This window comes from Danio aesculapii, chromosome 6 (genome assembly GCF_903798145.1).
Source record: "Danio aesculapii chromosome 6, fDanAes4.1, whole genome shotgun sequence".
Lineage (NCBI taxonomy): Eukaryota > Metazoa > Chordata > Actinopteri > Cypriniformes > Danionidae > Danio > Danio aesculapii.
Genome location: NC_079440.1, coordinates 23116146 through 23129084, shown reverse-complemented (window position 1 = coordinate 23129084; position 12939 = coordinate 23116146). Strand labels below are relative to the sequence as shown.

Here is a 12939-nt window from a genome sequence, read left to right as displayed (position 1 = left end):
CGCCTTTACTTATTTCAGCTATTATTATTATTATTACATAATAATTATATATTATATATATTTTTATTTAATATTGTTTAATTGTGTTTATTTATTCATTTATTCATTTTAATTTATTATTATTATTATTATTATTATTATTATTATTATTATTATTATTATTATTATTATTATTATTATTATTTAATAGTGTTTAATTGTATTTATTCATTTATTTATTTTTTATATTATTATTATTATTATTATTATTATTATTATTATTATTATTATTATTATTTAATATTGTTTATTTGTATTTATTTATTTATTTATTTTAATTATTATTATTATTATTATTATTATTATTATTATTATTATTATTATTATTATTATTATTATTATTATTATTATTAATAATAATATTATTCATATTATTTTTAATTACAAAGTTTTTTTTTCAATTTATTTATTTCATTTTATATAATATTTTATTATTATGATAATAATTATTATGTACCACAATCTAAAAATATTATTATGTACCACAATCTAAAATATTACATATAACATATTTGGAATATTGTTCAATTGTATTTATTTATTTATTTATTCATTTATTTATGTATTTATTTTAGTTATTATTATTATTATTATTATTATTATTATTATTATTATTATTATTATTTATTTATTTTTTATAAAGGTTTTACAATTTATTTATTTTATTTAATATAATATTTTATTATAATCACTACAAGTAACTGTACCACAATATGAACGTATAAGATATAAATCATTTGGAAAATATTTGAGAACAATTCTTCACCTCAGATTTAAGAAATACAGATTTATTCTGTATTTTCTTGATGGAATTGTCTTTTTTTATTAGGGAAAATATCATCCAATCAATCAATTAATCAATCATTCAATTAATCAGTAATCTTGATCTGGGGGTTTATATCTTGTCCAATAGTTCTATACCAGACAGAACAGATAGCACAGAAACCCACAAGGCCATCTTTTCCACTGCTTGTCTCAATAATGCAGCTTGTTTTCTCATGGTCTTCCAGGGTAATCAAATTTCCATGCTGTATTTGTGACCCTTTTGTGGTGCTTTTACCCAAAGCGAGTCTCCTTAGCCTTGATAGAGCCGTTGTTTAAATACAAATATGACAGGGGCCCAAGGGCATACGGAGAGGAGAGATATAAGGCTAACAGCTGCACAGTAGTGCTCCATTTCAGTGCTCACCCATTAAAAAACTTTTAACGGGCTCTGCCATCTTGCCTCTGATTATTTAAGACAAAGAGACTGAACCATTCTCTCCACCCTTATCGTTCCTTTTCCTTTACTGTCCCTCCATTAGAAGTCTCACATTGTTCAACAACATATTAGCCCACAAAAGCTTTTACCTTGGGAATTGAGTCCATTATCTGTAGATGATGGAAACTATGTTTCTTTTTTAACAAAGTAGAGTCTCAAGCTCCTTGTACTCTCTATTCAGCTCAAGCACAAAAGCAGAAATTCTCCCTCAATAAGTTGGCGTATATAAATAAAAGCAGGTCTATTTTAGTCTATAGAATGACAATACTCTCTCACTAGTGCATTAAATGGAAACCTTTTCTTACAAATTCCTTGAAAAATTCTTGAAAGGAATGCCTTGATAAATGCAATATTTTGGTTACTTTAAAGTATTGTTGGTTGGTATGACTACAGTGTAGCTTTAGTGATGCTGTATTGTTTTGATTTTAAAAGAAAAGAAAATATAATTATTCATTCCATTATTCATTGAATGACTTGATATTATGAAAAAATGTTGGTAACCAAACAGTTGGTGGTGGCCTTTGACTTCTGTATTATTACCTTTTTTTCTACAGTACTACTGTATGGAAATCAGTGGCAATTGTCTATAGCCCCTTTTCACAATGACATCACTTCACTTTTGCCTTTCCACTTAACACTGTGTATTAGTAATTCTGTTTTACCAAAGACTATAGAATACACAAGACATGTCACTCGTATCTTTTTGTATGGGGAAAAGTGTAACAGTCAATATAATGAATAAAGCCCCGCCTACTAGTACAGGAGCCAATCATCGATCGCTATAGGCTGACAATACTCTAGGGGAGTGGCTTGGACCAGACGTGAGTTTCTGCAGATTTTGTGTGGTTTGGATGTTTAGAAATGAAACTAAAGAGACAGTTGTTATTCAGATGTATTGGTGATTCATATGAAATTCAATCATTAGCTTGGCAAGCAATTTTGGAGAATTTGATGTTTCTCCATTCAGACAGAATGCCCGAGCATACTGCCTGAGAGGTGTTTCAAAGATGGCTGACGAGTGCAATGACTTGCCTTAAAGAGACTTTGGTTTTACTGATGAATGGATGGGAAAATGCTCCGATTACCCCCACGGACCAACGACATGCGGTATAGGTGAATTGAATATACTAAATTGGCCAAAGTGGCTAAAGTGTGTATGGATGTTTTCCAGCACTGGATTGCAGCTGGAAGCGCATCTGCTGTGTAAAATGAATGAATGACTGAATGAATATTGTTTATTAAGGAAATTATATATTTTCTAACTTTTTACTTTTTATTTCATTTTATTTCCTCAATAATTAAGTTATCTTTACTTTGATGCTGCTATTAATATACATTATGAATACACTGTGTGCTATCAAACCGAAAATCTCATGATGTCAAGTAAAAAGAGTCTACTGAAAAAACAAAAAACAAAAAAAACCAGCTGCTGGTCAGGTAGATTTTGAACTATGGCTGCTGGTTCTTTGCTGGTCATGTGCTGGTCCTAACATGACTACCCTGACCAGCACACGACCAGCAAAGAACCAGCAGCCATAGTTCAAAATCTACCTGACCAGCAGATGTTTTTTTTTGTTTTTGTTTTTTTAGAGCCATGGTTCAAAACATCTGCATCTATGGTTCTGTAAAAATATTAAACTGATATTATTTATATGTAATAAATAATAAAAAGGAAATAAAAAAAAAATGATATCCATTTTCATAAAAGAGCATCACAGTGGCGATCGCTTCACAGCAAGAAGGTCGCTGGTTCGAGCCCCGGCTGGGTCAGTTGCCATTTCTGTGTAGAGTTTGGGTTTGCATGTTCTTCCCATGTTCGTGTGAGTTTTCTAAGGGTGCTCTGGTTTCCCCCTCAAGCACAAAGACATGCGCTGTAGGTGAATTGAATAAACTAAATTGGCCATAGTGTGTGTATGTGTGTGAATGCAAGAGTGTGTGGGTGTTTCCCCATGTTGGGTTGCAGTTGGAAGGGCATGTAGAAGCTGAATGTGGTGTTGCCTTGAGGTAGATGAGGGGGAAGGAAATCAGTGAAATTAAAATGTATTAGGAAGCATGAAAGCCCCATACCTTCCAGTTGCCCTATTCCCGGGTTATATAAACACCCTTTTAAAAGTACTCAAAGCACAAAACCCCCATTAAAATCAGCAGCCTCAGACCATCATCAAGTCAAACCTAAATCCATTTATCCATCAGTACTCATGTGGGACTACAAGCAATCATACAGAAACCACTAATACCACAAACCCTCACTATCTAAATAAACCCTAAAATTACACCTGGAGCACAGCAAAGCAAAACCCCCAGAGGAACAAAGGCTGCTCGTGATGTACAGACTAGTGTTTACATTCAGGTAAAGGAGGGCTGTTTGGATGAAGATTAGCCTATCGGGAGTGGGGGGGGTGTAGGTACTAGTCTCGACCACAGGGAGGAAGAAAAGACCATTCAGAAAGTATCTGTGTGCTAGTGGGACAGTTTCTCCTCTCATGGCCCATATCTGTTTGCTGGAGGAATCTGGCCTGTTTATATTTGTCCGACTTTGATGTTGATTTTATTCCGGCGAGTTCCAGAAAAGCTCCACATGTTGGTTTGTATCCATTTGCCGTATGATCGTAGCAGCTCTTATATGCCTCCACAAGTGGGCACCCACTTTACCTCTGTAAATTAATTAGCTTCAGTGCGGAAATAAAAGCAGGTGAAAGTTCAGGGTCTGCTCGGGATGAATCGTATCAGGTCTCTCTGAAGCTCTTTTCCTCTCTCTCTTTATCTCTCCCTCTCTTTCGCTGTGTTTTTCTCCATCTGGCTGAAGGGCAGAGTCAAACATAGAGGCTGAGAAATGAAGATGGATGTGTCCCGCTATCAGGAAAGCACTTACTGCGGCTTGATGCAACCTTAAACATTGCAGATAGTTCAGTGGCACTTGCCACAAAGAATCTAATTAATGAATAGCTGTTCTAACACAAGTGAGGCGGTGGTGTGCATTTGCAGATGAGGCAGCGACACTAATTAAATGCTGTTCCAGATATCACACCAGGAATGGTTAGCTTGTCAGGGTTTTTTCTTTCCCCCTTTTTATTTCCAAGTTTCTCTTTTTTTTTCTAGGGTAATTTGTTAAGGCCCTTATACAGTATATTTCTTGCAAAATCGAATGTCGTTTTCTAACAAAATCAGGCCAAAAAATGTTATTTGAGGAGTTCAAAACAACTTGCTTTGGGAAATTTCTAGAAAGATGATAATTTAGCCCTTGTGATCTGTGGAAATTAATATCACCTTTGATGTTCATTGCTTGTAAATTGCCTTTTATGCTATATCACCAAATAATGATTGGATATTTTTTGTCAACTTTTCTGTTCATTAAAACATGTTTGGATTGAATTTTTTAAATGATTGATTATAGGCCTTATTGATTTGAACTGATGCACCCAATTTTTTGAGCAAAATATCAATATATTTGATATGAAACCAGTTAGTTTCAAATGTTAATACAAAACAAAGCCTACCTGAAAGAAAACAAGTTGACAAAAAAGATTGAAACCAATATTTGATGATGATATAGCATTACAGCTCCTTTATAACATTCTTTGTAGAAGGTGGGGTGAAAATTTTTACAAAATTATAATAGTTACACACACAGATTAAATGAAAAAATAATAATAAATAAATAACAACAACAATAATAATAATAATAATAATAATAACAATAATAATAATAATAATAATAATAATAATAATAATAATAATAATGATAATAATAATAATAATAATAATAATAATAATAATAATAATAATTATTATTATTATTATTATTATTATTATTATTATTATTATTATTATTGTTGTTGTTGTTGTATTATTAGTGTTTCATTCTTTTAAAAAAAATCATTCATTCATTTTCTTTTTGGCTTTGTCCCTTTATTAATCTGGGGTCGCCACAGCGGAATGAACCGCCTAATAAAAATATTATTAATAATAATAATTATTATTATAACAACAACAACAACAACAACAACAATAATAATAATAATAATAATAATAATAATAATAATAATAATTATTATTATTATTATTATTATTATTATTATTATTATTATACATTTTCTTTTCATCTTAATAATCTGGGGTCGCCACAGTGGAATAAAATGCCAATTTATCCAGCATATGTTTTACACAGTGGATGCCCTTCCAGCCGCAGCCCATCACTGGGAAACACCCACACTCTCATTCATACACTACAGAAAATTTAGCGTACCCAATTTACCTATACCACATGTCATTGGACTGTGGGGGAAACTGGAGCACCCGGAGGAAACCCACGCAAACACGGGGAGAACATGCAAACTCCACACTGAAAAGCCAACTGACCCATCCAGGGCTCGAACCAGCAACCTTCCTGCTGTGAGGCAATTGTGCTACCCACTGCGCCACCATGACACCCCTATTATTATTATTATTATTATTATTATTATTATTATTATTATTATTATTATTATTATTATTATTATTATTATTATTATTATTATTATTTAATAGACACTAATACACATTTTTGGGATACTGTTGTCCTCTGTTAGTATATTTTATCCCACATTAATTAAACAATTATTTTAACAAAATTAACCCAAAACAAAATTAAAATTACCCAAACAAGGAGTAACAGCAATCTACTATATCAAATTAGAAAAATAAATAAATATGTTGTCAATTGACCGAAATGGCAAATTACAAATGTTTTTACCCCTGAACAAAGTACAAAAAAAGAACTTCCTGTGAATTTATCAGGGCTATTAATCACTGAAAAACACACAAGCACTGAGAGCTGAAGTTGTAGGAGGAATAAACACCCATGTTAATACTCTGTAGGTGAGCCTTCTGTGTGGCCTACAAAAATGTCCGCTGGAAAAATAATAGCTGTTTGGTTTATATATTTCTGAGATGAATTGAGGATGTGGCGATCTATTCATCTACTTCCTCAGAGTAAATACTTTCCTGTAAAATATTTTGTGGTTATTAAATTTCTCACCAACTCGGATATTAATTTGGTAAGTGGCAAGAATATTAATAAAACAGGCTATAAAACAAAATGTCAGCGACAAAGTGCCTGAGGGCGCAGGAGTGCGCACACACACACAAACACAGAAGCACACACAATGTGGGGCCGTGACAGAGTTCTCCATGCCTGAAGCCAAGGAGAGAGAGAGAGAGAGAGAGAGAGAGAGAGAGAGACAGGTGTGAAGCCACAAGCTGTAGTCAGGAGGGATGTTTAGCCTCACAAAGGCGGCTTGTTTGTTTTCTGTGGAGCCCTAATGACTAGGCCTCAGGATACGGAATGAAACACAACAACATACTTATAAAAGCTTTCTCTAATATGTTATTGGAAATATTTTGATTTCTAAAATGATTTGAATTTAATTTTTTACAATTACATGTACCAGTTGCATGTAAGTACGTAGTGGTTTTGTTGTTGCTTTGACTGAAAAATGCAAAGTTTTACACTGTAAATGGTAAATAAACACAATTGTTTTGTTTAGGATGTGAACCTAATCTGACATTTATAACATTCTCTCATTGGTGTAACCTAAGGAGGTTTTAAATACGTAAAGAAAACACACTTAGTCCATTTATCTACTAATATAGATATACATATATCTACTAATACTACTAATAGATTTTTTTTTTCCTTTTTTATATACAACCCTGTGTAGTCAGTTTGACAATCATTATTAAAGTATTTACTTTACGGGAGTGTAAAAATACTGTGCAAGTTTTAGCTCAACAAAAGTTGAGCAAAAGTTCATCACCACTAGCAACGTTTTGAACAGAATTCTTGAATATTTCCAATTGCAATACCAGGGAAATTTCTAACGTCTTGAATTAGTGGTTAATTTGTATTCATTTGTACAATATTCCATTTGTACATTTAGTATCTGTTTTCTCATCCCTTTATGAGGGGTAGGTTTAGGAGTGGAAAACGTATGCCACTTTTCTGGCAATGGGTAAAAGAGTTATATATCCTTGTGAGATCAGGCTGAACAATTCACATTTGACTTCTGTGCCTGACTGGTCAGAGGCCCATTTCATAAAGTCGGTTAAATGAAAACTCTGAGTCTTTTGGTTTTATTTATCTTTTTCTTTTTTTTTTTTTTTTTTGGTTTGTGTGTTTTCAAATGGAATGGAATGGAATAGGCTCCATAATGTAATATATGGAATAAATTATATATATATATATATATATATGTGTGTGTGTGTGTGTGATTTACATATGTTTCAATTAATATGGAAACCAATTTTGGATATATTGGTTATATATAAATGTTATAAAAGTGGAATTGCTTAATGAATAGCTTATAATTGCATACTGTCAATGTATAACTGTACTGAGGCATATGTATATGCTAATATAAAGTATATACAGTAAATAGTATGTATATGCAAATATAAAGTATATATAGCATCTAACTATTATATAATCCTATTGAAAAGAACGTCCACTTAGTTGATAGAATAGACATTGGGCTAGATCTATTATATGTAGAGTATATAGAGATCTATTTGTGCTTACTATAAATAATATATGCTGTTAAGAAAGTATGCTAACTGCACTTTAATTGCTAATGCTATTCTTTTTCCTACCCTACTGGCAATTTATTTTTAAAATAATAATAAAAAAAAACATTTCAATTATTTTTATTATTACTTTATAAAGTTTCGTCCATTGGATACAATGAAAACTAATATAGCCGCAGTTGAATGTATGCATACATCTTTTTTTGTTGAGTACCATTGCCAAAGTTAATTGTATTGCCAGAGATTAATTGATCATGACTTTTCATGGTTCATGCTCTTAACTCATGCTCTATCCAAAACTGTCCAAATACTCTCATTCACTGTTCCCTACATTAGTCTGCTAATATAATCCACTTGAAGGAGTTAAAAAAATGCGTGAAGAAATTTGAACCGGAAGAGATGCAGTTTTGTTTCTGCTTTTTTGGTTTACATATAAGCTAGTATTTTGATTTCACCATCAGACACCATTGTGTATATGATCTTACCATTTGTACCTTTTTTCATTCATTAATTTTCAATAGGTGCTGCGTTCTTTACTGGCTGCATTAGGCAGTGTTAATCGCACATTAATAAAATGAACACCATTAAAATGGTCTTGCGTTAACAGGAAATTAACCATTTTAACACCAAAAAATCCAACACTAAATATTTCTTCTTTTGATTGTCCCCTTTGTGTTTATTGTTCATTAATGAGACTTTCTTTACATGTCTTCTCAGTATCAGCTCCAGAGATGTGCACAGTGGTGGACCGTGGCCTCTCAGTGGCAGACCTGGCCCATCCTGTCCATTGCCCTTTTCCTGATTGCTCTAGTGCCATATGTGGTCCACCGGATGATGACTGCTTTTGACGATCCCCCTCCACACTCGCTATTCAAGTCAGCTGCAATTGGCTTCGGCCTCCTTAGTGAAGCCCTGCTGATCAGGTTAGTAGCTCACATGGTTTTGCAGAATTAGACATATTTTGTTAAAAAATGTATCCTTACTCCTAAACTCTAACCCTAAGGCCACAACCATGATGATAATGTGTTTTGTTACCCTTCATAAGGGAACTCCAACGTGTGTCTGTAATAAACAGACTTTTGGGAGTGTGTTAGACGACTAATCACTCTAAAGATTAAGAAAACGGGCCAATGAAATGCCATTTGAATTGGCGGAGCTTGGCTCCACAGCTGATGCTGATAAGCCATCAACGCCATATCAGTCAGCTGCTGGAGTCAGGTCACTAGAATTGTTGCTTCAGACCCGATCACGAGACTGAAGACACACTAACTGCCAACCTGATTTCAAGTTTACTCACCAGTGCGGGAGAAGACGCGACAGTGGTGGTCGATCTGGGACCCCACTCCTCCACAGCGCTCCCCATCCAAGCTTTGAGTGGTTGTACGGTTGTACGGTTCATCCCCCGAGATGTCCGCGCCTCCGTTTGATGACTCCTGAGATCAAAGGTACATCGCGACATCGGAGGGCAAGCTGTTATGCTCAGATGACAGACCGGGCTCGCTTCCATCCTACGGGGTGCAATGCATGGTCACGGGTCTCGAATCAGACATGATGGCTGCGCTTCCTGGGATGCTTCAGCAGTGCGGCTGGAGATGGCTTGTCCCCCAGCCTCACCGCCGGACCGACTAGAAAGTGTGACATGCGGGCTGATGTAAGATGAATCTTCCAGCCCTGTCCCCTTCTTCCCAGGGGCACACAGCGAGCACACGCTGGCATAGAAGGCCCGGTCCACGTGTGCTTCCGCCTTCTCCTCCCATGATGGTGAGGCGGCCAGAGGGTACGAAGCTTTTTCCTCAGGTGAGGGCACCGCCACCTGGTGGGGTAAGCTTAGACCCCCTTCTAAGGCGGGTGGGTTATTGGTGTCTCTCACGGCCAGAGCCTACATCGCTGCGGGCCATGCCGCTTTTGCCCTGCACCACGGCCTCCTGGCTGTGCTGCACAGGGGTGGTTCTTCACCAGGCTTATGCGTAAGCATCGCATGGTGACCAACTATGCTCTCATGACCTTCAAGTCAGCCGCCCGTGCCCTGGGTAGGACAATGGCCACATAGTGGTCCAGAAATGCCACCCTGGTTTACCCTGAGGATATGTGCTGTGCTGACAAAGTATGCTTTCTTAGTGCCCATATCCCAGGCAAACCTTCTCGGCGACACCGTCAGGGACTTTACCCAGGAGTTCTCAATGGTGAAAGATCAGCTGAGCGCGAGGGAGCAGGTCATCTCTTGGACCCATCCGTGCTGGCTGTTCCTCGCCGAGTAAGCTCTTCCAGTGCCTCCAAAATGCTCCGCCGTCACAGTCCATTCCACTGGCCAGTGAACATGCTGAGTCCCCCCTCCCCCCTGCGGGGAGTTGATGCTCCCGCCACAGGTCGCCGTTAAGTCCAGTTATTTGCTGTTGGCCTCCCGAGTTCACGGGTGTGTATTTAAGCAATCATCGCTATGCCACCCCCTGACTCGTGTGAGAAGATTGTTATTCTCCTGGCGAAGGATACAATCGAGTCAGCCGAGATGAGGAGTGGGTTGACGTCCCGCTTCATCGTATCCAGAGAGTGGTGGGTTATACCAATCCTACTGTGTGTTTTGATCTGTCATCGGTTCAGAATGCCGATCAGGATGCTCATGCAGAAACGCATCATCCATTGCGTCCGTCCGTGGGATTAGTTTCAGCTATAGACCTGAAGGACGCTCACTCCCTGTCTCACTCTTTCCCTTCCTTATACTGTGATTTTTCCGGTGTGCGACGGGGGGCCAAACATAGTACTAACAGTCCTCCCCTTCGGCTCTCCCTGTTTCCATGCGTGGAGGATGCCCTGCGCCTCTTTGGCGCACGCGCATCAGCATTTTTTATTATTCATTGACTGTTATTATTTTTTAGGTTTCTGAACTGGTCAATTATGCACATGGACCTGGTGCTCCGGCACTTCGGCCTGTTTGGGTTTCGGGTCAACCGAGTATGGCAGCTTCTCTCATCTCGGGTTGGATCTGGACTCAGTCTGCATCAAGGTGCGCTCTTAGCATGCTGGGCTGGGGCTTCCCTGTCCGATTCATTTGGTTGATGGCTCATCAGGATCAGCTGTGGAGCCAAGCTCGGCCAATTCAATTGGCATTTCATTGACCTGTTTTCTTAATCTTCAGAGTGATTGGTCATCTAACGCATTCCCAAAAGTCTGTTTATCACAGACACACGTCTCCGTTCCCTATTGGAACCAGGACATTTTCTTTTGTGAATTCTAAAAAAAAAAAGATTTTTTTTTTTTTAAATACTTAAATACAATTTAACGTGGGTTAAAATACTGTAATACATTAAAATCACAGAAGAATGTCTAATCTTGTATTGTAGTTGTATTGTGACATCATAATTTCCAAAAAGAAGCATTTGCCTATTTGTATGACCAAGAGATGGGTGGCTTTTGAGATTTGTCCACTCTATAACTTATTTAAAATGTTCAGGGCACCAACAACGACATTGTTGTTTGCACGTAAGGTCAAAACAATATTAAACATTTGCAAATTGTCCTAAATCTATTGCCGAGTGACACATATTTCCATATACAGTAGGTTGCTTGTCACTTTCCTGAAATATGACCCATACAAGTGTTTACTAAAATAGGGTTCCTACCTCAATTAAGACAATAAATTGTGCAATTTCATCAATGTAAAAAAATAAATATTTGTTTACCTCAATTGGTGTTGTGCTCACAAGCCGCAAAATGTTTTATTTTTCACCCTGTGGTCTCAATTTCCATTAAAACTACACTCATCCACTAGTCCTTACTTTTTACTAGCTTCCAATGTATCGGTTTGTCATGAGGGGCATGCATGAAATGTTCCTGAGTGAAAGTAAAACTGTTCAATTAAAAAAATAAAATAAAATGAAACACCCAAAATTACATGAAACTCCGGAGGAAATGTGGATAGCGTGGCGACGCAATGACGATAATCGATCTATGTGCTATAACAGGAAAAAACAGGATCATGAAAGGAACATTTAAAAAGCAACTCATATAAACACCTTAATCATATTATTGTGTTAATCAGATTAAGGCAAATAATTTGATAACTGATGTTTATGTTAACGTAGTCAATGAGTACATTTACATGGTCATCAATACTCAGATTTTAATATGATTAAGACAATCATCTAATTAATAGTTGACCATGTAAACAGAGATTTCTGATTACTTTAATCTGACATCTGTTTGCACGCATAGTGTAAGAAATTAACTGCAGTTGAAGTTGTCACAAAATATAAAACACAATGCCCAAAATCACATATGGTGCGATGAAGAACACAAACTGTTGTTGCGTGAAACGCTGGAGGAAACTTGCATCGCCTGGTGATATTAATCAAAATATGTGCTATAACCTGTAAAACAAGAACATGAAAGGAACATTCAAAAAGCAAGTCATGTAAACACATTAATCATAGTATAATCTTATTCAGATTAAGACAAGTATATAGTTTACTGATGTCCATGTAAATGTGGTCACTAACATAATTTTTGTCTGCTAGAGGGCGCTTAACTTAAAGAGTAACTGTGCGTTCACACCGAAGGCAGTGATAGTTTCAAAGTTCGCACTGGCCAGTCTGTTGACAGCAATGTCCTCCTCTACTGCTCCACAGACAAGAGTGTCAAAATTTGCTATATTAATCTTGTATTTAAAAGAGCCGAAGCAGCATATCAACATAACATTCTTTCTAGCATGAAAATGTTGCACACTTTACAGGTATATCAAATTCTAGCTTTGCTATACTTATCCAATATGTGTTTATATGTCTGAAATATTCTGAAGCAGCAATATTGTTTTTGTATTGTTAGCATGGAATGCCCACTTAAAGAAAAAAATAAAAAATAAAATAAATATATATATATATATATATATATATATATATATATATATATATATATATATATATATATATATATATATATATATATATATATATATATATATATATATATATATATAATATTAATGCACATCAGTAACTCGCCAATAGCTGTGGACTTGTGATTTGGGGGCCCTAAGCATTGAAACTCGAAACATTCTCTTTCTCTATAGATTTTTGTTTGTTTGT

The 12939-nt window shown here is 35.8% G+C and overlaps 1 protein-coding gene across 1 annotated transcript in view; it reads left to right on the top strand.

The window, feature by feature from the left end:
• Positions 1–12939, top strand: part of LOC130230664 (uncharacterized) — a 277339-nt gene that overhangs the window by 239845 nt on the left and 24555 nt on the right. The window contains exon 4 of the mRNA XM_056459793.1: positions 8579–8784. Coding sequence (XP_056315768.1) covers positions 8579–8784 — 206 coding nt within the window. The remainder of the gene's footprint in view (positions 1–8578; positions 8785–12939) is intronic.